Genomic DNA, 24075 nt, shown 5'->3' with positions numbered 1-24075 from the left:
TTGCCCCGTAAATGAGATAAACTGATAGCAATTTATTCAAGGATCCCACCTCTCCTCTCCTTCCCCTTTTCTTCTCCTCTCTCCTCTGTTCCTTCAACAGGAGACATCCCAGACTTGGGTGAATCCAATATTTAAGCGATACGTCTGTATTCCAGAGCATTCAGCAGAACAGACAAGCTGATGCTAATAGAAAACCTCGCCGAGAACAATGAGAGGGATAGAAAACAATGTGCGTGTTTGATGACGTGAGAAACATTCAGAATGCGCCTCCTTCAGTCTGATTACTCTTAGATTTCCTCCTCAGGAAGTCCAGGAGTCATCCGACTTCAATTGTTCCTGTGTGGGGCACTTATCGAGGGGATTTGATGATGTTTGATAATGCCAGCCATCACTCATTCAAGGCTTTAATGTGACTGCGTAACTCTGCCAGGAGAGTCCCATTAAGAGCCAAGTAATGTCAAATAAAACTGAAGTAATGGACTCTACTCTTGGAAGTTATGCTGGGAGCTGCTAACATGCAACTGCCAAATGTACAAAATGATCAGATCTGAGATTACCTTTCACCAGTATAGTCTGATATGACCACATACCACTCTTAACAACCACTTATCTCACACCACTTATCTGCGAGATGCTGATGATGTTCACTCTAAACAACAATGTGGTCAACAGACCCATTCAGACCTTAAAGAGGAGCTGTCAGAGACCATGATAAAAAAGTATAATGATTATAAATGCTGAGCTCCATTTAGGAGGCGTCAATGCCATTGTTGTTGTTATCCAGCGTATCAATCTTGTTGATTGATCATCCCGCTCCGGTGACATCGGTTTTATGGCCTCTGAAATGCGTCCCAGTGTTTTCACAATGCCATCCAATTAGGGCACTCCATTCATCATTGGGCTGGAGAATCATTATTAATTGGGTGGAGAGCCGACTGCCACTCCCCTGCTGAGGAGGGCCACGGCTTCTGGAGATCGGGGCCTTTCAGGCTACCGTAAAAGAAATGGGGGGCTGTGAGGGTGCGCTGTGCAGGGGGGCCACGGAGAGATACAAAACGACACACCTTTATGTGCTTCACCGGCATATCCAATCAGGATGTAGAAGATTACATGCTCTTATTTCATAATGACTGGAGAAATCTGATCAGTTTGAATAACAAATGAGTAAATGCATAGAAAAAAAATTCTGTTAAGTACCATACAAACATTTGTTTTTCAGTTTCAACCCCTAATCTACCACTTCCTTTAATCTGCCAGTTAGGAGCTTAACTGGAAGGGCGTAACGCTCAGGTTTTGTACTTTCCCCCAAATCCCACCCACCTCTGTGTAGCCATATAAACCAACTAATAGGAGTCGCTCGTGCACTCTCAAGAATGTGATCCCTCACTGGCTTCCAAACAACAACAAAAAGATCCAACTGTGTTGGTTGGTAAGCACACCCAATTTTGCATACTGAAGAAGTAGCTGAAACATCTGTGGGCTTTACTCCTCTGTGCTGCACATAAAAACGTAATAAATTCATAAAGATAGATTTGAGTGAGTGGACTTTTTTTGTACTTGCATCACCAGGAAATAAAGGTTTCCATCCAATTTTAGTGCAGATTTGAACCAAATTTCCAGATAATCAGCAACAGAAAATGCTATTCAATGGACGTTTCCATTGTTGGTTCTTTGAGATGAATAGTTGGTGGAATAATTCATCAATCAGGTGCCATTAAACCGTTGCAGAAGAAGAGGGCGTAAACAGACGTAATTAAAAGAGCGGTGGTCAAACCTCAAACGGTGGAAAACAATGTCAAATGTAATGGAAATATGACATTTTTATACTTTTAGTCTCTTCAGTGGTAAAACCTTCAGTGGACGTCGGAAATGGGCATAAAAACAAGAGGATGGAAACACACATTGGTAAATGTTTTGCGAGTTAGGCACCTGTTTGTCCCATAGAACAATGATTCTCAAAGTGGGGTCCCGGGCTCTCTGCCACGGGGGGGTCCGTGAAATAATTTGCTATAAAATATAAAATTGTGCTATGTCATTAAAAAGTGTATATCTACAGACGGGGACCATTTGCAGCGATAAAATAAGCATATTGTGTTCAATACTCCCACCCATGTTAGCTTTGGTTGAACAGAAACTCTGATATGATTGTGGGACATCACACCAATCTGTCATGAATCAGTCACTTAACTCAGGGCGCAACGAGCGTGTGTTTCGGTTTATCACGATGAAACAGGTCTGAAGTATTTAGGTTTAAAAGTTTTAGAATATATTTAGTTCAAACGGCATTAAGAGTACAAATGGTAGTAAGCATATGCCCTCCAGTAAGGGGTCCCTGGCCCCAAAAAGTCCCTGCCATAGAAGATTTATTTTTTGTTTCAGAAGGTCATTTCAAAACTGTAGCCGTGTGACTGTGTCGTACCTTCGTTGCCTGCAGATAAGCCGTCTGGCTTTGTGATGCCCGTGCTCTTTTTCCGTCTGTGTTTCTTGCGGTTGGCGTGTGGCGAAGGAGGTGGCTCAAGTTTAGGACTCGTGGCACTGCCCACAAAGGAACTCGCGGGATCACTCATTCCATTGGCTGAAAAAACACAGACAGGAAAACAATTATTATTTTTTATGTTAAATAAACATGGTTTGGATTTGTCTTTAAGTTTATCTCAGTTTTATATTCACTGCCCATGAAGGTAAGGTTTAAGTTTCACTGTCACAGCTTCAGCTTGGTATCTCTACAGTTTCATGAAACACACCAAAGCGATTGTGATATTACAGGAGTCTGTCATGAAGTCAAGTAGTTATATAAAGCTCTTTAAATGTACCTCTCCCATTGGTGGGTCATCATTACAAGTTTCCAAACACTGAGTTGATTTTAATGTGTATGTAATGTGCAAAATGACATCTTGGATTTGACATTTCAACTTTTAAGAGTTCTTGAAACAATCAAGTAAAGAATATACAGTATATGGTATTTGACAAATACAGTGTCTAACTTTAAAACTATGGGGAAAAAATAAGGGAAACACTGAAACGAAGAAATAGTATAACTATTTATTGCTATTATGAACCATAATATAAAGATAATGAACTGCAGAAGATGGATGAAAAGCGTCCAAGAGTGTCCAACTTCAAAATAAAAAAATATTTCATGAAATATCTAGAAACTAGAAAGTGCTCTGGCAGAGTGCTGTAGCATCATGTTGGCATTTTTGTGCTTAATGAGGAGTGTTGATTTGTCCGCTATTAATTGCATTCATTGCTCTCAGATGAAGCTGCCAGTCCAGTATGAAGACACCAATGTATGACAGTGACAGTTTCATACTAACTCCACAAAAACACACCAAAGCAATTGTGATGCTACAGGAGTCTGTCATGAATTCAAGTAGTTATATAATACTCTTTTTAAATGCATCTGTCCCATTGGTGGGTCATCATTACAAGTTTCCAAACACTGAGCTGATTTTAAAATGGATGTAATGTGCAAAATTATATCTTCGTTTCGACATTTGAACAGTTTTTGAAACAAGCAAGTAAAGACTATATATGGTATTTGACAAATAGAGTGGACAATGTCTAACTTTAAAACTATCTAAGGGGAAAATAAAGATGATGAATCATAATATAAACATAATAAACTGCAGAAGATGGATGAAGGGCTTCCAAGAATGTCCAAACTATGATCTAAAAAGTGCTCTGGCAGAGTTCTGTAGCATCAAGTTGGCTGTGGCTGAATATTTTGAGTGTTTAGTCCGCTATTAATTGCATTCATTGCTCAGCTGAAGCTGCAAGTCCAGTGTGAAGACGGCAATGTATGACCGTGAAAACAAAAAAACACATATGTTACATCGGCAGAGTATAAAATGGAGACAGATTTGAAAAAAATGTGAAACTATTCCTTTAAAAATAAACTAGGTTGGCAGCTTATTCAACTCCGAAAATGTACCATTATGTATCGAATGTATGAATCCTTGTGAAACGACACTGAGCAATGAATAATGAATGACATTATGAGCTCTACCGAAAGCTTCATGCAAAGTAGAGGCAGACATCCTAACAAAATGTGTCCACAGCAGTAAGAGTTGGGAAAAAGTGACCGCGTGTGGCTCCGGCTTTAGATAGAGTGAAGGACAGGTGAGGGGCTATCAGTGAACAAATGGTTACCTAAGTTAGCCCGCGGCAAAGCTCTCCATATGACTGTCTGGGAGTGACAGGGGGCTAAGAGCCGGCTTTGTTTCTTGTAAGTGATTTTATAAATGTGATATTAACCTGTGCTACCGTTGGGCAAAGGGATAGGAGGGATGGGACGATAGGAGGGGGTTGTCAGCTTGCCATCTTTCTGATTTCCTGACATTTGACATCACTTTCCCTTCTTTCCCCCTCCGGATGCCATTATGAATCTGGGAGCGGGGGCCAGGGGCCTGGGGGGGGGGGGAGCGGGGAGGGAGGGCCGGTAGATGGGCCCCATATTGCTCTCCTCTTACCACCCTGTGTGGTGCTGGCAGCCTCCTCCATTGTCTCCCATCAAAAGCTCATTGTAGTGTGGCAAACTCCATTCATTTCCTCCGCGCACCGTCCCAGCCCCAGGGGTGGAGTGCAGGAGGACAAGGGGGCTCAGGGATTATTGCTGTTGTCGTTGCCAGTTGCACATGCTATAATGTGCGGCACTGTGCCATTAGCCAGTGTACAACATTAGGCCTAATTCGGTCATTACCTTTAGGGAGATGGGGCTGTCTTGGAGGAGTAAGATGGGCTCAGCAGGGGATTGAAGATGCTAACGCGGGGGGAGAGTGGAACTCTCGGCCCGGGGACGCATTGTTTGAGCGTGGGCAAAAATATAGGAGGCAACACCTGAGACACACATTGTTGTGTCTGTACACGACTTCGAGATTAATCATGTTGAGAGTATACAAACAAGAACGTCATTAACTGGAAATAAAAACTTTAATTTGTCAGAAGATAAGTGACCAATCCTTAGACGTATTATTTCAGCATAAATAGTGGATGATATTGATTCCACGCCATCACATTAATAAACATAACATTGTGCCGGACTACATACATTAAGCCTCTCTGGTGTTTTTGAATGGCAGCACGCAGCCACACATGTAGCAGCTCCTAGTCGAGGCGTCTGTTTCAATTTCCCTGCTCTCTTACAACAGCCCCCCTGAGACGAGTCATTAGCTGGCTCAGACAGCTGGGGGCACAGGGGTCCTCCATGTGGCCCCCCCCCCCTCCACACACCCCACCTCCCACCTCCCACCCTCTGCTTCCTCCTCCCTCTCCATCCCAGCGTCTGTCCCGCCAGCACAGCTCCGTATGGCGTGTGGAAGACTTGAGCTCCAACCTGCCTCCGACGTGACAGCCAGCATTTGTTTAATGTCGCTTGAGGTTAAAGGGGAGGGCTGCCCCTCGGGGGCCCCGACCGTGTCATAAACACCTCTAATTATCAATTTCTGCCCCTAATGTTGTGGAAAATGACCCCGGCCCTGCTCATCCTGCACCTGAAACATATACGGGGTGATGCGCCTCCCTTTGTTTGCACCAATCAGGCTTTATAAGAAGTCTGTACCGCGAAGGTATAGGAGCACAGCACACATCACTGAGCAACGATATCAAAGCACCCCGAAACCCTAATGCTTTTATATAATGTAAAGTCTCCTGCCTTTAAGCAGTTCTCAGCTCTAAACTATGCATGACTGCTAGATTATATTTCTTAAATTGAGAATTATGAAGTCAGAACTGGACCGATTCTCCGAGCCGAGTATTCACCGTGGCGTTATTAGCTGGCTGTTAGTGTGTATGAGGGCCATCAGGACCAAGCTGGGTAATGAAGCACACTGGGGATCAGGAGTCTCTTTCCCACTCAGCCAATATCACCTGGGCAGCAGAATCGGTATCAGTCTAACCTGTGATTACAGTGTATTACACTCCCACCACGGAGATGACAGTTTAAACATGCTCCAGGATGAAGGCTATGGGTGAGACAAAGAGGGGGCCGCTAAAAGCTTCCTGCTTTTTACCAACGCCACACTGAGAATGAATGAGAATGAAGAAAGGGTGAGAGAGAGAGCGGTAGAGGGGTGGGGGGGGGATGAAGAGGAGAGGGGGAGTCATTTCATTGTTATTCAAGAGGCTCCGGGTGAGGAGCACTATGATTCCGCCAGGCCCCTTGACATGGCAGCCCTGCCTGTCCTCAATCAAAGCCAACGGCTGCAATTAATGGCAAAAATTAGAAACAATCACCGCCTCCCCCTTATTATCCTCAATTAGAGCGTACTAATCAAGGCCTGATCGCGCTCTGCTGCTCTCTCCAAACTAAATGTCAAACTTCATTACGGCCTAGCGTAGAAATCAAACGCCCCACATGCTATCACCCTCGCATCGGGAGGCCAGGGTATAAAACAGTGCCACAGGAGAAGGCTATCTGTGCATTAACTACCTGTGTCCTCATATGCAAACTTAGAGGAGAAAAAAACACTTATATATAAATTATCACACAGAGCAGCATAAAAGTCGTAGAGGACGGAAAGAAAAAAAGGGCAGCAAACTTTTCATGGAGGGCTGAGGGAGGGCAATATGGGAAAAAAATAATATTGTGATAAGTAGTGCAGCATTATCTACTTGTAGTGATATTTAATATTAAAACGCACATGGTCAAATGTTTAAATATTTCTCTTCTCATTAGGCATTAGAGCTGCAACTAAACAATTATTTTCAATATCAACAAATCTGATTATTTTCTCGATTAATGTTATATTATTTATATATAAAAAATGCCCATTATAATTTCCCAGAGCCTAAAATGGTGTTTTTCAATTGCTTATTTCAATTCATTATCAGTCCAACAATTTAAAACCCACATGATATTCAATTTACTATCATATACAGCAAATCTTCATATTTGTTCAAAACTGACTGAAACGATTAATCAATTATCAAAACCGTTGCAGATTAATATACTGTAGATCCACTTAACTATTAATCAGCTAATTGTCATTTAGTTCTTCAGTTGGGACAGATTTGAGCATCATTTCCCTTATGTTGGTATCACTTTCTATGACACCCATGTCTATAATACATTATAAACATACTTATAATGCATTAAGCAGATTATAAGCACTCATAAATATTCATAATGCTTTATAAAAAAAATTAATTATTAAGCATTATATAATGAATTATAGGGTCAAGTATCATAACACTTCATAATTGCTGGTCACTTACTGACATTGTTTTTGCAAGGATCAGAGTGTATTTAAATTTCCATTGCTGTAATACATTATAATATTTTACAATGCATTATAATCGCTGTTTTAATGCACTATAATGTGATTATAAGTTACTCTAAGTGGTCAATGTTTGCTTTAAATCATTAAATCTATCCAAGAACACACTAATTAAAAATGATTTTGTACTTTACTTAAAGCAAACAGTGACCACTTACTTAGAGTAACTTATAATCACATTATAATGCCTTATAACAGTGATTATAAGGCATTATAAACAGATCATAATGCATTACAACTATGCAAATTATAATACCCTATGATCCTTAGAAAAAGAAAAAGTCAATGAGTGACCAGTAATTATAAAGTATTCCTATACTTGACCTTATAAGTCATCATAAAATGCTTTATAATGTGTTGTGATTATTGCTATAAAGCATTATGAATATTTAAGAATGCTTATTATTATTATTATACAGTATTATACGCCGATTTTAATGCATTATAAGTATGTTTATAATGTATTATAGACATGGGCGCCATTGAGAGTGTCACCGTTAGACCTGTGAACCATCTCTCTTCTAACATGAAGGTACTATTGAATTAATTATTGAATCATTACCCATGGAGAGCACTGATCTGATCTCCAGTAATCTTTTGCCTTTGGAAATGTGACATTACTCACGCTTCGACCATGACTTAAGTTACTGTCATCAGCGAGCCCATCACGTTGCTCAGACGACTGTTTGAGCCTCTTGCTTTTAATTCAGGCTCCAGAGATTGAGGTGTTCGAAGGCGAGCGGGATCTAAACAAGCATCCGCTGCATTAAGAATGGGTGTCTTTATGAATGCAAGCAATGGAAAAATTGGGCCGGGATTTAATCAAAAATCTGCGCTCAATATTCAAGAGACGTTACTACCTCTGCTTCTGCCGTTGCTCAATAGGTTTACAAATGAGGACATTCTTTAAATAATATGGAAATGGTTACCTGGCTAAGATGCATTCATTCTCCAGTGAATCATCAATCTGCTGTTTTTGCATCTCAGAATCACATTTTATGTTAACCTGCAACCTTCACCAAGGATAATGGAGTGATTGGGCTAGGTTCAAGTCAATTCAAATGGCAAAACATGAGCACCCGTCACTGTGGAACACCCTCTATTGATTATTGAGGGCACATTAGGATGAAAGATAAGAGGGTCGCATTTCAATCAAGTTTGCGTTTTCTGATAGTCCAGTCACACTTTACACTACAGACGCATTCGGCTGCTGTGATTCAGATTCTTAAATTGTAAGGAGACATAAAAACAAGATATTCAGAGAAAGTTTTTGAGCTACAAAAGACTCTAGTGTACATCACGAAGCCTTAAACTGTCTGCACTGACTATGCACTGATTACAGAGACACTCCTTCCCGAGGATGAGCAACATATCTATCATTTGACGCAACGTTTCTATTATTATTTTCAGCTCATTTGCCTCATTCGAGCTCATTTGTGGTTACCTTAAGAGGAGCATGAAAATAATTGAAGAAAATAGAATAAAGGAAGCAAAGTGTGGATCTGATTTAGTTGAAGACTGGATGCTGGTTAATGAGCTATGTTAATATTGAGAGCTTCTCAGTTTACTAAACATGAAAATGGGGAAATTCTGGGCTTCCTTATTTCCACAACCCAACGTTTAGGAGTTCCTATTTGTCGTCTGCAGACAGGCCGCCGAACGCACATTCACATAGACGCTCCGTAGAAAAAACTCACATGCAAACAGCTAAAGAAAAAAAACCAACTGAGAATGCACACACATACACAACGCACATTCGCGCTCATTTATTTGAGGACCCCACGAATCTAAGTAATTCTGCTTTGGGCATGCTGCTGATGGGAGACAGGGGTAGGGGGTGATGGAAGTGCCTGCGTCCAGGCAGAATTGATCGTTTGGCAGCTCCAAATGAGAGACAGGCTTGTCTGCGGAACCACGAGGGCCGTGCAGTTGGACTCCAGCAGCGCTCGTAAAGTGCGCTCTTTAAACTGCCGGGGCCCCTGGGAGCCCATGGGGAGGGGGGGGAGCCGCCGCCGTGCTAATGAGAACTACCAGAGTGCAAACATGCATGGAAATGACTGTTATTCTGTTGATGTGCATTTAAGTGCTTTTTTACTGCCAACCACAAAGAGAGGGAAATAACTGGTGATGAATGGTACCCCCAAAAAGCATTCATTTTCCTCTTCAGAAGAAAAGAGAGGAAAACAGAGGGAGGAGGAGGAGGAGGGGGGATAAGAGTAAGATGGAAGGTAAAGACAGGATGGTGTGTGTGTGTGTGTCTGTGTGTGTAGACATGCATGGTGAATATATTATCTTACTTCGTTCAAGTACAGTGACAAGGTGCAACGTGACATAGAGGAGTGGAGATGCATCGATGGCAGGAAAGTTAACCTTCACTGTTCCTCTCCTCTGAGCACGCCGCTTCTATCAAAGAGCAGCAGCCTAAAAGGTCACAGCGATCACGGCCCTGATCACCTAATTATGAAAATGAGGCTCGTTCCACCTGTGTAAGAAAGCTCAGGAAACGGCGTCTCCGTCACGCCGCACCTCTAGATCAGATCAAGAAATTCTTTGTCGTCTAACACGACAGCTTCTCCACAAAGAATCATGCAAATACATCACTTCTGTTTACCAGAGATGTGCTCATAAGTTTCTTAGAAATCATTCAGCAAGAAATAAAAGCATAAAATGACTAATCGACTAAAAAAATCTTAGTCGACGTATACCAAAACGACCGATTAGTCGACTAATTGAGGGGTCAGCCCGAGCATGGTGAGACTTTGTAGAAGATTTAAGGGATAGGAATGTAGAAGGTGGATGTCTTACGGGCTCCGCTGCTTGTACTGGTGTTGATGGCTTCATTCCACTGGTCGGCGCTGGACACGGAGAAGGAGCGTTGGTGCATGCCGTCTTTGCTGGCGCTAAACAACGACGCGCCCGTCTGGAGGGATGAACTACTGTTGGAGTGAGGAGCACCTGGAAAAGAAGAACACAGAAACAAGAAATTTAATCCAGATTGTTTAAAGTTCTCTACGTTCGTTTGAATTCTAAACTCTTTGTTTTCTTCAACAAAAAAAGTCTGTAAAGAAGTAATAATGATGCAACTGAGTTTGGTAGTTTCTACAGCACTGCAATGCTGCTGCCACCATATTTGTGCACATCCCTCTGTCAACCAACCCCCCCTCACACAGACACACACGCGAAACCCCTCTCCCTCCGCCTCTGCCTCTAATTAGCCCTTAATTAACAAGATACACTCTGAACGCTAATTATCTCGCCTCATCCCTCTGACTGCCACATCGATCTCCACTGGCGTCAGCAGGCGTTCTTTCCCTAACTTCCAATCAGGCGAGCCGCGGACGCCTGGCTCTCTTTACTAATTCATGGGCTAGGCTGCGCCATGTGGGGTCCTTCCCTCCTGTTCGCGAAGCAGTCGCTACAACACGTCCTAACTACTCGGAAAAACTCATCGATACACTTCCAGTCATGTGCGGGGAACCAGATTAACTGCTTTGGATTTGCAATGCATCAAAGTGAACAGAGCTGTGTCATGTAACGCAAGAATTTCCTCAAAAAAATTGTGTGATTTTATTCTGAAAAATGAATTTAAATGAATTTAAGGGAATAAGAACATATTTTGTATGACCTACAACAAAAGATGGGTTGGTTATTCATAAAATTAGTCATCAGAAAAGTTAATTTTCACAGTACTTTTACCCTAAAATTTGTCACAATGACTCCTTTAAAGGCGGCAGAACTACACTCTAAAAACAATACAATTTAATGTGGTAAAAAGACACTGAAAGGTTAAAACTTCAGAGGCTTTGTTTTGGAAAACAAGCCATATCTCTGATTTTCTCCACAATGCTTCCTCATCTTACAGGTATCACACATCATGGCCTTTTATTCAATAATTACAAGAGAATATCAGTTTCTGATTGAGGTGACAATAACAGAAAATATAGAGTGTGGGTCGTGTGTAAAGTAAACTAAGCGGCACGGGTGCTTGTTAGGATAATATGTCCTACTCATTATCTAGAGTAATAAGTGTATCAAATTCACATAATCATGTCTAATTAGTATCAGTAATTATCTTGTTGGGCCCAGGAATATTAATCTTCAGGTCCCAGAGGGGAGGGAGCAGAATCGCAGCGAGAATGGGAGAGAGAGCGAGGGAATCATGCTGAGGAGCACCGACTAAATTAGCATGCTGAAATCAGAGCAGAGGAGGAGGAGGAGGAGGAGGAGGAGGGGGAGACAGAGCAGAGGAGTATGGGTACTGAAAAAAAAATATGTGAAACTTTGTTTTTTTAAAAAGTGACGGATAAATGTTAAATAAAATGTGCTCATGACGTCTAGAAAAAAGCTTTTATCATTCCTGAATTAAAAAAAAATAATGAATATTTCCAATTGTGATTTATAAAAAAAACACAACAGTAACATTGTGTTTCTAGCAAAGACCCCATATTACACAGATACATGTTTAATCACCTCATTGTTTAGAGGTAATTCTCTATTTTCTGCTATTAAAATCTACATTTCTTTATTTCCAAAGTGTTATAAGTTTGACTCTTTGACACCTTAAAAAGGACAATGGAGAAAAAAACCTGTTAGATAACTACAAGGCAAGTTACATTGATATTTAAAATTCAACAATCAGGTCTAATTGTCAAATTGGATGCTAATGATTAATGAATTATACATGGCTGTATCCATTAGTCCCCAGAGACCACTCCTGCATAAAGGGGAGGATAATGTAATTACAGTGGAGAAATAATCAGCTTGTGGCATTAAAAGAGCACTGTAGTCTCCTAGCAGCTCCAGCCAGGCCTGACTCCAGTTCGTCTCACAGCTTACAGCAGTGGTGGACTGACGATGATGAACCTGACGACTGCAAACTGAGCTCTAAACGATCAGATTTAATACCGAACGGTAGTGATAATGTTAGTGGTTTGGCTGTCAACTTCAAATGTATCAAGCATTATTCAACTTTAATGCAATGAATGTTTATAATAATAAAAAAACTATGAACTATAACACAACATTTTAGTAGTAAAGACTGTTCACATTATAGTGCTGCTTCATGAAGGCCCTCTGCCTACAACACAGAAACATCATTCCACATAAATAAATTGAATTTCTCTGTTGAAATGTGCATTCCCTATGTTTGATTTTTAGTTTCTTTTAATTTTGTTGTCTCACTTTGTGTTTTCATGCTGCTGTCTGTCTTGGCCAGTTCACCCTTGGAAAAGAGATTCTTAATCTCAATGGCCTGGTTAAATAAACAACGCTTTTCTGACATTTGCTGAATAAACCACACCTTAATTTTGTCTCTATTGATGAAGTGTATCAACATTATTTTTGCAGTAAAAATTCAACAGTGATCAAGCCATTTACTGTTAAATTGCATGATATGTAGACAGCGGTAGAAAATAAATAAGTACATTTACACAATTGCAGTACTTCAGTATAATTATAAGCACTTTACTTCAGTATTTTTCTCCTACTTTATACCTATACTCCACTTAATTTCACTTGTACTTTTTACTATGTACTAATGCATTTATTTGCTACAATTTACTTTGCAAATGAATATTTTACATACAAGAAATATGATTTGTTATTTTTTAAACATCATTGATTTTTATAGATTAAACTACCCAACAGCAGAAAAAATAGCTCCACCTCAGCGAGCTGCAACATTAAAATACTTCTCACACCTTTATGCCTCAGTAATAATAACCTAATATTTAATAATACAATACTGACAGCAGCCATTCTGTTGCATAATGAGTACTTTGATACTTTCTTATGTACTTCTGCTTAAATAACATTTTGATGACGGTATTTTACTTTTAATATAGTTTTTTTTACATTGTGGTATTTCTGCTTTACTTAAATATAAAAATCTGAATACATATTCCACCACAGCATCTGAATATTGTAATTAGAAATGCCATTAGCAAAGAAGAAAGTCAACTAAATTCAAATTACCAATTACTTTTCTTATCATGGACGTTTCTACATAGATAAAACATTTCATAGTTAACTCCTTCACTATTCTTATTCAAATGAACGAAAACTTAAAAATACAAAGCGCCATTATGACTGCTTCTTGCTGACTGTATCGTCATGTGTATAAAGAGATAACAGAAGCCATCTAGTGTGTTCTGCAGGCTATCATCCAGGGCCGAGCTGTTAAGTAGAGGCGATGGATTAGCGGGGAGCAGCGCTGCCTTGCTTCTCATTTCTCTTTAGGCCGGGCCGTCAGTGGGTTGATGAGCCGTGACGAGGCCTGACCCCTCCGTGGAGTTGTTGCCATTATGTACAAGTAGTGGGATAATGAAGCATTCATGCTAATGTGGGCCGGGCAGCACATCATCTGCGGCTGTGTGTAATCCACCACCATCATCCTGACCAGACATTCCCCCTCCACCCCCCCAACACACTGCTGCTGCTGCTGCTGCTGCTGCTGCTGCTGCTGCCTGTCCCCACACAAGTCACTCACACGTTCACATTCATATCTGTGCATTATATATTGTACTTATACAAACTGTACGCATTAAACCAATTCTAAGATTTTTACTTTAAACCTTGTGCACGACACTACCATCCTATTTTCTTTACTTGTTTAGATACCTGACTTTCTAAGATTTGATTTTTTCTACATTTAGTGATGTGGTTTCTTATTGCTTGCAGACATTTCCAGCTCAAAACTGCTGTTAAGCTACACTGTTACTAAGAATCTGATGATATTTGGACGTAATTTCCTCTGAGATTAATCTAGGTAAGTAAAAAATAAATAAATAAACTGAAAACAAAACAAATATTTCTACAGACAAAACAGATCAAGATACAAACTATTACTCTATTGCCGCGATTCCCACCCAGAGGTATGTGTACCCCCAAGGTTACTTCTACAGTTGTCAACTCAACTGATTAGAAAAAAATTAGAAATTATGAAATTGGTTAGCTAAAAGTGCTGGATAAATGTTTAAAACATCCAGCTTCACTATAAGTGGTAGTACTGTAATACAGAGTCAAACAAGACTAAACATATCAACTTAACAATATCCAGTTTTATATACGGCTGGGTGATAATTCAATATGACAATTTATTGTCTTTCTATGGAATCGTATCGTGATCAAATCATATATCGAGATATCACAATTCACAATTAGGTAGTTTAAACTGATAAATATAACAAGCACATACAAACTCAAATTTCTCAAAGTCTGAATTGATAAGGATTCTGCTTATGGGAATAACACAGTGCAGTTAAATCAAACTATTGTCTAAACCTGATTAATCTGTATTTGTGTGCCTGTATGTAGGCAAGTACTTGAGCTCATCTAACATGGTTGAGGTACATCAGACAATAAAGGTTGGGAACCACCACTCTATACAACACAGTCCCTTGGCAGTTTGTGAAATAGTCACAAAATGTAATCTATTTGATTAAATTTTTTGCTCAGCACGATTTTAAAACAACGTATTTTTCGTGCTTTTTCCAACGAATGTCCAGCAACACATGACGCACGTGTCAATTCCGCTCCATTCTCTTCCATTCTAGTTAGGCTTAGGAATAGATAGCGATTTGAGTAAAAATAACACAGAAAGTGCAGTAACTTAAGTACAGAAGTTACGTGACAAAAATTACTCATCTGGTTTGATTTAGTTAAAGATTGTGGTTTGGGTTAAAACAACTCCGGAAATGTCGTTACTTAAGTAGGGAAGTTATGTGACAAATAAATCAACGATGACTTCTGGTTTCACACGGGACACGAACAGCAATCTTCTGAAAGTCTGGTGTTTTTGATCCACCCTGACCTCTTCCCTACCCTGCTCTTTATACTTCCCGGTTCACAATTATGTGGGTTACATACAAATTGATTTTGTGCTAACCATCACAAACATTTTTTTTAATTTGTGTCCAAGTACACAAATAAATACATTCAATTTTGTCACTATTTCCAAAACTACTGTACGACTGGGCTGAAATATATTACCTACAAGAGGCCAGATTGACCCAGTGTTGGAAAAAGAAGTCCAAAGTCCAAGGACCTGCTGGTCAGTGAGTATGTGGCTACTGGTTCTACTGGACTATAGATTAGAGCTGGAGACACATTGTGGTACAGGCCCTGTTCAGACCTGGTATTAACATGCGTCCTCAGTGATCCAAACACAAGTGGACAGCTCTAAGTACGTCTGATCACACCTGGCATTAGAATGCGTCTCCGAATGCGTCTCCAGTGACCACTTGTGATCCGATCTCACTTCCCGGCTCTATATTCTAATAAACACGTAACAAACACATGGCTAATACAGCCGACGTTGTGACGCAATATTACATGAATGTCAGTAGTAATATCCTACATCTTTGTGAATTCGGTTACATTTTATTAACAACAAAATATAAGGTTATTGTACTGGCTGTCCCCGAGGACCTCCGAACGCGCCATCGGTACTGCTGCCTTTGACAGGCAACTTCAGTGAGCCGGGGATGAGAGCGAGCGGGCGGGGCGAGCGGACGGGTGTCAACTTTATGCAAAGCAGCGGAACAAAAAACGCCGACACATCTAAGACAGAATGACAATAATGCACTCTGCGTGCCTAGTCTGATAGTCTGTAGATTATGTAGCCTATAGATAAGATATATTTTAATAAAATACAGTTTTACCGACAGAATACAGTAGAGCACAGAAGCTGTTTCCATGCTGCGAGGCAGACAAGCACTCGTGTCTGCCTGTGTATTCACAAAAGAGGAGCGCAGAGATCCTGCGGATCCCCGCGGGACGTCAGTTGAGTAGGCGGTCCTTAATGTGGCCCAGGACACAGTCGCGTACACACTGCTAAAAGAATGTGGCCATATGTGGCCCAGACCACCTCTGAATGTGGTCCGAAAGATCCGATCTCAATGCGTCTCGAGTGCGTTCACACCTGTACTTAGAGCTGTCCACTTGTGATCCGACCACTGAGGATGCATGTGAATACCAGGTCTGAAGAGGGCTATAGATTAGAGCTGGAGACACATAGTGCTATAGAGTGAGGAAGGGAATGCGCTAAACACTTTCCTGAAATCTCCACCTCTTCCACATGCATCTCTCTCCCCCACAGGATTGATTCAAAGTGACTGGGCCCATTAATACTTTGATACAATGTATCTGTCGCCGGTGACACGGCAGGGTGCGTGTTAACAGGGAGGATCATATTTAAAATGGTTCCGCTCAGCACCCAGCAAAGGAATTAAACCTGGCCGCTTGGCAAACTCGTGGGCGCATGCGTTCTCTCATTTACTCTCTGTCTTCTCTGCCGCTCCTCTTCATCTTCCCATCTCCCCCATCCACTCCGCCCCTCCTTCTCTCCGTCGCTATCCCTCTTCTCCCAGTGATTATAAAGGTCTTTAGATCTAAGGAATGAATGAATTACCAAAGGCACAGACAAGGCTTGTGATTTGGACGCCGTGAATGAAAAATTACCCCTTTGTTCCCTTCATCAATTGCACGTCTAATGAAATCAAAATCCCGATCGCATAATCAGAAGAGGGTCCTCCACCCAGAGAGAGACCTGATGTGATTTGTAACCTTTCTTTTCCTAAGTGGAGATTAAGGCGAATCTCCCACACATTGTTCCCTGATGCACAAATGGATGGCAACTGAAAATCTTGTGAATTTGTCATTGGGGAGTCTTTTGAAGAAACAAAGAACCAGTTGGTGCTGTTTTCCCAAAAACCTGCTCTGGCCTGTTTTTCAAGGCCCTTTGTCTGCCCCGATGACTCCCCTCAACCCAGCGCTCAAGGTTAACAGTTTGTGGGATGGAACAACCTCGATCCAACGTCCTCTGCTCTGTAAACTCCTACATCTTCCTGCTTTTGACTGATTAACCCGTACAGCGGGGGGCAGCACCTTGGCCGGGTTTAACAGTAACCTGCCTGGACAGCGCTAATGGTCCCTGCCGACCCGTCTCTGGCACCGCACCCACTCTCAGCCAGTTAGCTTTAGCCTGAGTGATGGAAACACTGTGCCCATTTCACAGCCGATGAAGGACCCCGCCTCCCTCCGGGGAACTCTTTGCTAATTAGTATTAATTACTCTTAATCCTAACCCCTAAATCCAATCACTGGCTTCCCCTCTGTAAGCCTGCCAGACTCTCTGCAGCCTCCGGTGGCACTGCTCGCTGGGAGAAGAGCTCTATTTTTAAACTTGAAAAGGTGGAGAAACCCTGGCACGGTGCTCAGGACCAAACTGTTGTTTGTTGCGGTGACCCCCACTACTACCATAGAGGATGACAAATAACTAGGTCAGTGTCACAGTGGTGGCATAACAGTCCAAAATAATTTTTTTGGTGATATTTCCTTTAACATGGGCATTATATTTAAACACAATTCCTAACTCCCTGTTTAGTAATTAGAGAATTAATAGATTTCTCATAGATGCTAATTAAGTAATCATCGTGCATAGTATGAGGCAGCTAATTTGCATGAATGAAACATACGGAAAGTAGATAATTAACCTGTTGGGACCCATTTTTATGATTAATCACAAACTGAGGATGTAGGGAATGAGTACAGTAATAAAAGACTCATTGAGTAACCATCACATATTATACCTGGGATGTGTTTTCTCTTACGTCTTTCGTACATGAAATATGAGAGATCCCTCTTCACCTACCACGTCTATCCTTTTAAATTTACCAATATATATATATATGAGTATTATTATGTAGTATTAATTTCCATACCACAACTACATGTGAAAACTGCCAACAAAGTTGAACCTCACGGCCTGTTCGCACGAAAAGGCGTATGAATGACACGATAATGCGCAAAGGCATTAAGTGTTCAATAAGAACACCTTTCTTGCTTTTGGCGTCCCATTTTTACGCCATGTAGTCTGTACCGACAGCAATGTAAATGCAGCCACGTAAATATGCTACGCTCAGAGCTAGGGACGTAGAATAAATAATGAGAAAGACCTCTTGTGGTGGGCGGGAGGGGAGGTGGAGGGGTCCAACAAAAACAGGGCTTTAAAGGAGACCGCTGTTTTGTTTTAAAAGTAACATTAGTGACGTTTGTTGCGTGTTTTATATTGACATTTGTGATGTGTTTTCTGTAGTTATGTTACGTTGTTTATGTACTTATCTTCAAATGTGATGTTTTTCCTAAATCTCACTAAATGGTTTTGTTGCTTCAACCTAACTGCGGACGTGACCGTAGCTTTGTTGCGTGGCGTACAAATGACACTCAAAAAGCCTAAAATGCGTCCTCATGACACGCAGAATGTCCTTGTAATGTTGTGCTATTTATACGCCTTCCCATGAGATCGGGTTGAAACACAAGTGTTTATAATAGTGAAAACACACTCATCCCATAAAAACATACAATCCATGATATTTTATTAACACTTATAGGAGAAACAGGTTTTGCTCAGCGCTTCATCGGGCTCACAAAAAGGTATTTGTTTATTGTTTTTTGATGATTACAAGTCTGAAGTCAAGCCTGCTTTACACACATGTGCTATCTCTAATTAGCACACAAACTGTTGTTTTCACGTATTTACGCCTTCGACACATTGTATGTTTTCATGAGCCTGGTGAAGTACTGAGCAATCAGAGTTAGAGGATCTTCGATAATATATTTGATAAGTGTGACATCACTTCCAAAAACACTTGTGGTTTATGATTTTTGACCTACAAGACTTAAAGAGGACATGAAACGTGACTGTTTTTGAACTTGTAGAGTGAAAATAAATGAGAAAAAACACCTTGCATAAAATCTTTTTTTAAAAGTTAAAACCACAGATATGACACATTTATTTTCGTAATTTCTACCTAGCTATCTAGCTAGCAAGAAGCCATGTACACGCCATTGCATACGTCACGAGGTTGGTTCGCCTCCAGCGGTGGACATCAGTCAATATATTTGGTTAAAATTAAGATATTGTTCCAAAAGTAATGGCTATAATATTTTTTGAATTTGCCACCAGTCATAGTGTGATGCCTTTTCGGCAGTTAATATGGAAAAAAAACTGCAGCGACAGTAAACAGTGTTAATCCCACCCTTAAAATTACATACACAAGACACAACGAGAGAAATGTTTTAAAACAGGAGGAGGACCACAGGAAAAGCTTGAAGAAACTACAGAAATGTTGCTGAGGATATACGGCGGGCAGTCGCCTCTGATTTGGGGGATAAACGTGAAAGCGGAGTATGTGGAGACGAAAACCGTGTGAATACCGGGCCTCCCCCGCTCACACCACCCGGTGCTGCCGCTGAGTAGGTGGTGTCTGTGTGTGGACACTGATAAATATAGCATTGGTGCCAGAATGTATAAAATAAATATCTTAAATTAGACATTAATCTGTATCTTAAATATGAAAATGTGCTTTTATTATTCTGGCCTTTAGCCTTATATTGAGGACAGGAAATGGTACCTGTGTTTCCGATGCCCAGCTGCAGGGTGCTGCGGTCCTTGGTCAGCCCGTTGGTTTTGGGACTAGCAGTGGGGGCGACGGTGGCCACCGCTCTGGGCGGTCGCTTCCCAGGAACCTTGACTGTTGTCCTCAGCAAGTCTATCTCTTTCCCATGCACATTCTGCATGTAGTCCTGTAGAAAGTGGGGGAAAAAAGAACATGAGTTGTGAATGGCCTGCACTCAATTAGGAGTCCAAATATTTCCATATATTCCCCTCCATTCAGGGAGCTGATTATACACAGCGGACCAACAAGAACCCAGGAATTATGGAAGAAAAACAAATTAAAAGACTATTCAATTTCCATCCCCATTAGTCACAACCCATCTTAGACCTTCCACTAAGGGCGTGTGATAGTGGGGGAAAATGATTGTAAAGCCATTATGCATCACCTGTGCCCACGCCGTCTCTCCAAATAGCGAGATGTTAGGCTTAATGAATGCAAACAGTCTCATCCTCTTTCAATTTGGGGCATTTGATTTGGTTTAAAGCGACTACTGCCCAAATGTGGGAAGCCAAGGTGAAAATCATTGGGCTCAGCAGAAAAAGACCCAGATAGAGGCGAGCTCGGCCTTTGCTGTCCCCCCACCGGCTCCTCTGCTTTATTACCGTGTCATAAAGCACTCATTTCTTTCCCAAGCCTCCTCGCTAATTACCCAGTGAGCGCTCTCATTTCATTTTATTGCTGGAATTAACAGCCAGATCGAAGCGTGCAAAGCTATTAAGATGTGTGATTAAGCCACATTCAATTAGTTTCTACAAACAATTTAATTGATGTAGCAGATAGAATTAACAGAAGGTGATTGTGTGGATGGCTTGGCTGACTGCGAAATTAAAGGTTCCCCTCTTCCACTCTCAGTCTGCCTCCCCTCCCTCTCTCCTTCCCTCAATCTCTCTTCCCCTTTCTTACTCCTTCTCTGCTCCGCTGCTCAAAATGAGCTCGAGCTGTTACCGCGTTAATGTAACTGTCTCCCTTATTTCACCTCCCTCCGTAAGTCAACAGATTCATAGATTCATAGATTGCCCTGATGACCTGTAATAGCTGTAATGATCAAGAGATAGCCTGTTCAGTCAATTACATACATCACTGTAGCACAGCTCCGCTCTGCTAATAACTGCTTGTAAATTAAACCGCTAACACACTGTCAGTGCAACAAGGCCACACACAAGGTTCGCGTCTAACTGTTGGGCTTGTGTTCAAAGACTGAGCTGTCTCATTAAACACAAGATGTTGCGCACATCTTTCATTTTTACCTCGCCAAATTATCTCAACATCTTAAACACAGAGAGGAATGAGATCAGAGAGTGATGGGAGGGGTTTTTTTTGGGAGAAGGACGGGCGTTTCTGAGTGTGGCACGGGGGCTCCTGAGCTGTCTGCTGCCAGCCAGCCGAGTGTTTAAGAGGTATTAGCGGCCCAGCGGGATTCTGACAAAGATGGATGTGGGAGGCTGGTCAGGCTCTGCTGCCATGCGGTGAGAACCATTATAAATACAAGCCAGCGTGGAGTCTGGGCGCGGCGGGCACAGCCATGTCTCCATTAGACGGCACCGGGGATGGACACCGCAGGAGGCGACAGAGATGACCACTAGGACACCCTGTTTCTTAATACTACGCTTAAAGTCACAGGGTTAGCTAATACAGCTACAGCGATAAGTCTCTGTAGGAATCATGAGCCTATATGCTTGTAATCCAGCTCACTACGGCAGTCGGTGGTGGTAAATGTAATCCCATCAAGAGAATCGCGCTCAGCGGTTGAAAAAGTCCCACATTAAAAAACCTCCAGCGGCACCCCCGAGTACAAACAGTAGTGTAACAAACACATAAAGCCGATTGGAAAAGAAATGGGAAGGGAAGAAGGGAGGGGGGGGTTCAGACTCACATGTAAACTGGGGTGGTAAGTAAGGACACCGTTATCACACAGTGTGACATATTTCTTCTTCCACTCCTTGTTGAGGGATTTGCCACTTCGCTTCAGAAGGATTCCCTGTAAGAGACAAGACAACACGGTGAGCATATGCTACTCTCAGAGCAGCATGGTGGATGTTATGAGCCATTATGGATGTTAAATACCATAAAACAGCATTATTATTGTTATTACAGATTTGTTATGGCAGTTACATTTTCTTTGTGGCAAGTCATAAAGCAAGCAAACATCATTCTGAGCGACAATTATGACACAGTATGGAAGTGATTATACATTAACAACACATCCTCATCACCAACTCGTCACATACTGTTGCTTTGTCACTTTATGGTCGCGGTAAACACGTGGTTAACGTTGTGAATTCAAACATAAACACTTGCTTAGGTTTAGGCAACATAACCACTTAGGGCCCGTGTCCACAAAAGTGTTATTTCCCAGCTGAAAACGCCAGGAAGTCCTCTGAAAACGCTCAGCTGGGAACGCTTGAGAGCGCTTTGGACGCTTTGGTTGCGTCTAGTTGATATGTTACGGAATATACGCAGAAATAAACATGTCAGCACGAGGTAGAGGACTTGTTCTGGCCATTGCTCTGGATAAAGGGAAGGCTGACGCATGTAGGGAGAGAGGACAGACCTACTGGTCTATGTGGGTTCATGAGATTTTATGGACGAGGAAACATCTCGGTGAGTGCGATCGATCGTTTTCTGATACAGATTCAGATCAACTTTGTCTTGAAATTTGTTTGGTCCAGTGCTCCAGACATGAGGACAACATAAAGTCCACAGTAAAAACAATAAAAACAACAGCATAACATACACAATAAGACCACAATATACTGATAATAATAAACCCATTTGATGAAGTCTTTGTGGTAGGCTATTTGTCCCACCCCTCCTCCACTGTGACTGGACGGTTTGGTAAAAAGTGACCGTGACGAGCGTATCGTTTTACCCTAAGTTGAACATTTTTCAACTCTTGGCGACCTGAAACACCAAACTTGCAGCGTTCAGTGCAGAAAAGACGCTAAGCCATTAGTGCCATTACCATAGTGTAGATACACGGCGCTCCAATTGCAAGGCATTAAAAAAAATTGTCTCAGGAAAAAAATGTTTTGGTGGACACGGCCCCTTAGTTGGGTTTAGGAAAAAACATCATGATTTGGCTAAAAATTCCTGTTTGTAAAGTGAAAATGAAACTCAATGTTGTGAACATGGGACATGAACAAACAGATGTTTGTGAAGTGAAAGTGACACTTAACGCACGGGATATGAACAGCAGCCCCCTTGTCTTTGTTGGATCCGTCCACCACCCCTCCCTCAAGCCCTATGTGTGTTTTTTCTCTCTTTCTGAGTGAACTGAATTAACTACGTCACCACACTTTCTCTGTGCTTTAATATTGATGCGGATGGGTTTACATTTTAGTTAATTGAAAGCCTGGTGCGTCTCACACAAACGCGAAAGGGTGCCTTGTGCGTCGGTATCACACGCCGAGGGGCGGAACAAAACGTCTGTATTTGACGCCCTGCGTATGAGAACGGGGCTGACATTAAAGAGATACGAAAACACAATAGTAATATGTTGTTAAATCCCCTTAAGATTTTATTCTTTATTATAATTTGTTGCCTGACATGTTTAATGTTTTTTCTATTGTGACCATTTGAACCTCCAAAGTTGGCCAAGTTCCTCTGGCACAGAGACCATTCAGAGAGAGAGAGAGAGAGAGAGAGAGAGAGAGAGAGAGAGAGAGAGAGAGAGACAATCCAATTTGCTAGACCTCCTCCCTGCATTCATACACATAACATGCTGAACTCTGGAAGACCTCTCAATCCGGGGATTAGGGAGTGTGATCTCCCCTCTTCAAAGCCCACTCAGCTCTTATTCTATTCTACTTTATCTTCTGGGGCCTTTTAGGGCATCAGATGGTTTCCTTATCTGCTGAGTAAATCCACCGGTAAACAATGCAGTTCCTCTGCTGGAGGTGGCAAAACGCTGCTGAGTGCAAGGGCCAGGAGGCTCTCTGGGGTTAAATAGTGAGGAGGGGCACGCTTAATTAGGGGATTAAACCGGGGCAATGTTTGTGCTTTTACAGCCAGGGCCTGTGTGTGTGTGTGTGTGTGTGTGTGTGTGTGCGCTGAAGAGGGGGGTTAAAGGGGGTAGTATTTTGCTAGCCTGGCCCATCCTGCAGGCTTTAATCCTGATTAACACATCAGGAAGAGTTGACCCTCGGTGACCTGGGCACCAGGCTGTTTGCCGACAATCATCCTAATCCCAACCCTGATTCATCTGGAGGGGGGGCGAGCACTGACTGTTGTTGGGAAAGTTTGGTCTTTTTAATATCTTATGAATATACTTGCCTGTTTAAAGCTTCTCACTGGAGCAGGACTTCAAATATGGCTCAAATGTTTGCTTTCAATCTACTCAAC

The 24075-nt window shown here is 41.7% G+C and overlaps 1 protein-coding gene across 2 annotated transcripts in view; it reads right to left on the bottom strand.

The window, feature by feature from the left end:
• Nucleotides 1-24075, bottom strand: part of agap3 (ArfGAP with GTPase domain, ankyrin repeat and PH domain 3) — a 148672-nt gene that overhangs the window by 29817 nt on the left and 94780 nt on the right. For both annotated transcript variants that reach the window (XM_074651568.1, XM_074651567.1), the window contains exons 10-13: nucleotides 21608-21712; nucleotides 19690-19861; nucleotides 10083-10232; nucleotides 2420-2575 (exon numbers count right to left, since the gene is read on the bottom strand). In XM_074651568.1, the coding sequence (XP_074507669.1) occupies nucleotides 2420-2575; nucleotides 10083-10232; nucleotides 19690-19861; nucleotides 21608-21712 (583 nt within the window). The remainder of the gene's footprint in view (nucleotides 1-2419; nucleotides 2576-10082; nucleotides 10233-19689; nucleotides 19862-21607; nucleotides 21713-24075) is intronic.

Source organism: Sebastes fasciatus, chromosome 11, assembly GCF_043250625.1.
Source record: "Sebastes fasciatus isolate fSebFas1 chromosome 11, fSebFas1.pri, whole genome shotgun sequence".
Taxonomy (NCBI): Eukaryota; Metazoa; Chordata; class Actinopteri; order Perciformes; family Sebastidae; genus Sebastes; species Sebastes fasciatus.
Note: the sequence above shows the minus strand (reverse complement) of the source record. Positions and strands in the feature narration are given on the sequence as shown.